The 5,826-nt window shown below is 37.1% G+C and overlaps 1 protein-coding gene across 2 annotated transcripts in view; it reads right to left on the bottom strand.

Moving 5' to 3' along the window:
- FBXL17 (F-box and leucine rich repeat protein 17) overlaps positions 1-5,826 on the bottom strand; it is a 172,953-nt gene that overhangs the window by 120,430 nt on the left and 46,697 nt on the right. The window contains exon 5 of one of the 2 annotated variants that reach the window (XM_031557340.1): positions 3,361-3,382. The exons of the other annotated variant lie outside the window; for it this stretch is intronic. Within the exon in view, the coding sequence (XP_031413200.1) occupies positions 3,361-3,382 (22 nt within the window). The remainder of the gene's footprint in view (positions 1-3,360; positions 3,383-5,826) is intronic. 2 annotated transcript variants of the gene reach the window in all.

The following is a 5,826-nucleotide window of genomic DNA, read 5'->3' as shown; positions in this document are numbered from 1 at the left end:
TTTCATTTATATCACCTTTTCCTTGTAATTTAATTGTAAAAAGACCTATATCTATTTCATATTGCAAATATTAAAAGAAGGTCAGAATTTCTGATCATTTATTTTGCATTTCTGTGCAGCCGTGGACCTCAACGGCTGTATTGCTGTGTGTATCCAAAGAGAAGAAATGGGAAAGAGAACTGGAGAATGTGGGAAAAGACGGGGGGAAGAGAAAGGGAGAGCTGAAGAGAAAGAGAAGGAGAAAGCAGGGGAAGGACAATGGAGAGAACGGTAGAGAGCAAGGCAGACAAAGAGACAAAGCAGAGAGAAACGGGGATGAAGAGAGAAATGGGGAGAGTGAGAGAAAGGAGAGAGTAAGGAGGGAGTGGGAGAAAGAAAAGGGGGAAAGAGAGTCCCCGCTGTCTTGGAAAGGAGCTGAAGGCTATCACCTGCAGTAACAATATATACATCTGTAATATATTTTATATACTATCAACAACTCTGTGACTCAAGAGTTGACTGCAAACTTACACTATTCTCATACTCTACTGCATTCATTTTCCAAAAATTATTCGTAAACGTCCTCCCACGCAACTAGCAACAAAAGCTCTAATAAACACATCCTTCAACTTTTTGTTTATGCCATTAATAATTATATTCCACACATCATGACAAAAACTATAAATATGATTTTTCCACTCTCCTAGTAAGTCAGGTTTCGCCTTGGTCATGTATGCAGGGCTTCAGTGGCAAGCCTTGAATAATTAAAAATAATTTATCACTTATAATGCTATGACGTAGAACAAAGATATGATTTCAAGATCTGTTTTCTTTCTAAATATACACAATGTTAAGCTCTTCTGCAGAATAAAGCAGAGTACAAGAACAAAGGTTTTTGCTTGGTTGGTTGTCATTGGTTGTTTGCATTCCATAGTTTTTCAAAGTCTACTCCACTCACATATAATGTACAAATTTGTATCAGGTAACTAACAAAACGTATTACATCATTCTTGTTTGAGGCAAAAGATTATATATACGTTCTTAATATTTTATTTGCAATGGAATTCTGCAAGAAGCTAAAATATTAACTATCTAATTTAAAGTGATCATTCATTACATCTGTGATTTTAAATGATGATTGTTTTAAATGCATTTAGCATCTAAACAACCTTATATTGTTTTAATTCATGAAAAACTTCAAATACGCAGGTGTTTTTCTCCAAAATTACATAAATATTAAAAAACAAACTTCTTTTTTAAAGAGGTTATCTAAGTAAACATTCACCAACATTACAGCACCTGAAAATGTGTAATAAATAAACTGAAATAAAATGAAGAGGTGCTAAAGCATTAAAGCTTTCTTATTTTAAATAATATTTTAAAGATACTTGAAAACACAAGTAACTGCACCAAACTGCAAATGCTTTACTGATTTGGTTAGGTCAAGGTCTTGCTTTTGCCAGCTAGCAGATACACACTGAACCACATGCACAGATCCACTATAACAGTGTAGCTGAATCAGAAATCAGAACTGCTAGTAAAAACCATAATCCATCTCTAATTAACATAAAAGACCTCATATACACACTGGCTTGAGTCTATCATAACTAGTAATGAACACAGTTTGGAGGAGCTATGTGCAATAACTGATACACACATATCCGCTGCTTATCTACTGCTGCTTCTCACTGGACTTGCAATCCAATTTAGCATGCTTTTTAGCATCCATTCACTGATGATTCTCAGACTTCTTCGCACCTTTTTCTCCCAGTCTGTTTTGCAGAATAAGAGCCTGAATACACCAATATTACTCAAGAAAGACGATTACAATTTACTCAGCACCACCTCATCATTTAAATCCAGAGGTTTCAGCGTACTCTAGTACATGTCTCTCCTATCCAAGCAAGCTGTTATGATGTCCAGTTGCTTGTTTGGTATCATTCTCACCTCAATCCTTTGATACACGTGTAAGCCACTACCTGTCAAACTGCACTGTCCTCTGAAACAAGACTCCTCGCACTTTTTTTATCTTTTAGAAACCTTAGGAGGATCAATTTAAGCAATATTCTGAACAGCTCTTAAAAAATAATATTCCCTACTTCATCAGCAGTGCAGCATATTAAGCCATTTTCTCCTGCTCTCCCAGGCTTCTCCTGCGCCTTGCTGTACATATGCAACCACAATAAGGGCAATTCCATACCAACGTGCTAGGCAGCAGGCTTCTATTTTCATGTGTGCTTCACACTCTACTTTCAGGGAATGCATAGTATACTAAAGCTACCAATTCCTGAACAGAAAATGGAGTCTCCAAGTACCCAACCCACCCAGAACTTGGGTCACATCTTTCGGAGTGCAGAATGGCCTTAGGTCCCTGAGTCTTCTGGGTACAGCTCTCCTCCCTCAAGCTCTTCCAGCAGTGTGTTATGGGGGAAATGAAATACACAGAAGAGCTGTCCCTTCAATTACTAAAAATGTAATAAGGCAAACAGCAGCCTTCTTTCACTCTCTCTCTAACAGAAAGTATCACCCTCCTGCAGCAATTTCTGCTCTTGCAAGGCAGATAAACAAGAAAGACAGAGGAGGCAATATGAAACAAAATGAAAAGGTATTCTCCTCAGCAGTCATGTGTGCTTTGGAGAAAACCGCATTCCATGGTGAGCACTAGCTTTACACACTGGCTTGATTGAGAAAAAGTTTTTAAAGGCTGGAAGAATATTTTTTAGTGTCTTGTACAGCTTCGAGAAGATTGCCAGCACTTAAATAATTAATATCAACAACAATAATAAAAACAAACAATGATAAGTGCACTCTATGGATAATGAATCTCTTTGCAGGGTCCCCTAGAAGTCATTAGGTGTCCTCCCCCATAAATATTTAATAAAGATTTGATTTCCAGGCACTCCCAGTGTCTAAAATGTTCCTTTAAAAAGCCTGTGAAAGCACAGAATTGTTAAACGAAGACTAAAGAGGGATATTACTTTTTCACTTTACAAAGTTTAAGCACTTTATGTCAAATGATACATGCTGTTATTATAGCTTCATCTTGAGTAATGGTTTTAATTTTCTATTTCATCAAAGCAGGCAGACCATTGTGTTACTAGTGTAGGGTTAGAAATGAATTATCTAGTTAATACTTTAGGCAGGGGTAACTATATTGTAAGTTAGTCATTAAAAGTGTAACCCGGTGTCCTCAGATTTACAATTAAAAAAAGAGACCATGAGGCAGCCAATATTATTTTTAATCAGTATTATTTTTAACATGCACTCTGGAGATGGAAAGTCAATCCCAAGGAAGACAGAGGCAGAGTCAATATTTTATATTGCACAAAAACATGTGCTACACAAAATGTACCTGTAATTCATATGGTATATCTGAGAAACATACACAAGCTTGGGGCATGTTCTCTCAATGGTAATGCTGCTTTCAATTGAGAAAAAAAATGGCATTATTCTATTTTTCCGCTTTTCATTGCTATATATTAGTCTAAATACTTATAATGTGTTACTGCAGGAAGTTGCAGGGATACCTGAAGCATTATAAATGTAATAACTTGAGAAATATATATTTATTTTTAACTTCAGAACATATAAAAATAAAAAAGATTCAAAGCAATGTCCCTCAAGTGCTTCCTGAATAGAAAGTGATGCTACACAAAATTAATGAAACCACACTGCTAACATCACTTTAAAGCTTCCATAATAAATTCTGCTTATTACTCTGTACCTGTGGCATATCGCAATGATAGACCCTGTGATTCTGCCCTCTAACTCCTCTTTTACCATAATCTAAATCATTTTGAAGAATACATTTATTTTATCTATTTCTTGCTACTTCTGCTTCATGAACACCATGGCCCAATAAGAGCCTTGCTGTGGATGCCCTTCAAGGCAAGAGTTTAGCTCTTAAAGCTCTACAGTGGCATGAAAGGAAGACTGCCCCCTGTAGCACTGTCCTCTAGAAATTCTAAAGACTGCTTTAGCACAAGACAGGCATGACACTGACTTGGGATGCTTTCTCACAAAGATGGAGAAATATTAAGGAAAACTCACTACAAAGTGGAGGGAAGAAGCACAGAGAGACTTGGAGTCATAGAACTGAAGCCTCAGGAAGGGAGAGGCAGGTACAGCTGTGACTGAAAGGACTGTGATGTTCCTGCTTCCCTGCCTGCACTGGCAGCATCTTAAGATATCCCAGCTTCTTTATACTTACAGTACCACTGAACTTTATTTTTTCCATTACAGACTCAATACAAACAGTTACAGACTAATTTGGGTACGTTTTGCTTAGTTCCTCACTTGTTGTTTTGCTTCCTTGCAAACACATAAATACAGCTGCACTGGTATACACTAAAGCTCTTTGAATCATCACAGCAAAACATGATGTACAAAAATTCCTCCAGTACTCTGCTGTTTTCTGTACATTTCATCTTTACCTATCAGATTTACCACTCAGATTTTATCTTTCCCAGAGCAAACATCTGACCTCTGCATGATCTTTAAAACTAATAATAAACTCATAAGAGTATGAAAACATCCTACTTGCTCTGCAAGTAAGCAAAAAATGTTTTTCTGGAAAGAAAAAGATAACGAAACATTTATACTTCCAGAAAAACTATCCTTGTTAACAGGTCAGTGGAAGTCTGAGCTGCCAGATGTGCACCATCTCATCCCTTGCCTCTTCTTGCATCCCCAGCTGGAGCACAGCACTAATGTGACTCAGGCTCCTCAGCTGGCACACAGCTCCCAGCAGTGGGACAACCAGCTCACAGCACAGGGCTCCTGGCTCTGCAGGAGCAGCTCTGCCTCCTGAAGTCCAGGACTGCTCACCATATCATAACAATGCCCACACAGCCGCAGGAGCATTGCTCACACAGGCTGAAACATCCCCACTTGCCTTTCTGGTGTCCCTCCCAGGTTGCCTGCCTTGGAAGTGATTTCCTTAAGAGAGATGTTGGCAAGAGACAGGAAGTGTCCTTCAGAATGCAGGAAGCAGCACTGTGTTCATCCATTGGCTGTCCACTGGCCACTCTTAGATTTTTGTTTTTATTCACACATATACAAAATCACAGTGTTTATTTACACAGGAATAATGTTGGCCTTCTATAGTGTTTTTAAACTGTGTAACAGTCCAAACTTTACATTAAATGAGTTTTTAAAATCCAGCCACTTTAATCTCTAATTCCTAATTTCACAAAGCGTAACAAGATGGAACTTACATTATCTTAAATAACAGCACAGAAAAATATTATGCTGTAACTGAGTTACTGTTTGAAGCATATGTATAACTTAGTTAAAAAACACTTAACTGTACCGATGTTCAGCCATATTGACTGGTTTGTTGGACAGATCGGTTTCACTGTGTGACTAAGGCACATATAATGGTTTATTTAATTTATAATTTAATTCAATGCTTCGTAATACAAAAAACATCCTGAGGATACCCTTTTCATAATGTAAAGAGCCTCTAAATTCAAGTAGAATGATACCCACTTATTTCAATCCTGTATTATGTACTGGCAGAAAATCTTCAGTAACTAACAATTTCCACTTTAGAGTGATGGTTTTGTATCTGGATATATATGACAAAAATATTTCTGTAAATAAGGACATAAGGATATACTTTAAGATCTAGGTGGCATATTCTTCTACGTAGGTACTGTGAATTCTAAATCCAAATAGTCTTTTATTCCAAAACACTTTTTGATAAAATCCTGATGAATTTTCCTCTCAAAGAAATTAAATATAAATTAAGTATTACAAGAATTTGACTTCTGCCTCCATAATAGGCACTGGGAAAACACTCACTGAGTGCACTGTTAGGTCAAGAAACACAAGTAGAAAATTAAT

This window comes from Meleagris gallopavo, chromosome Z, assembly GCF_000146605.3.
Source record: "Meleagris gallopavo isolate NT-WF06-2002-E0010 breed Aviagen turkey brand Nicholas breeding stock chromosome Z, Turkey_5.1, whole genome shotgun sequence".
NCBI classification, from domain to species: Eukaryota; Metazoa; Chordata; class Aves; order Galliformes; family Phasianidae; genus Meleagris; species Meleagris gallopavo.
This window is presented reverse-complemented; position numbering and strand designations above follow the sequence as displayed.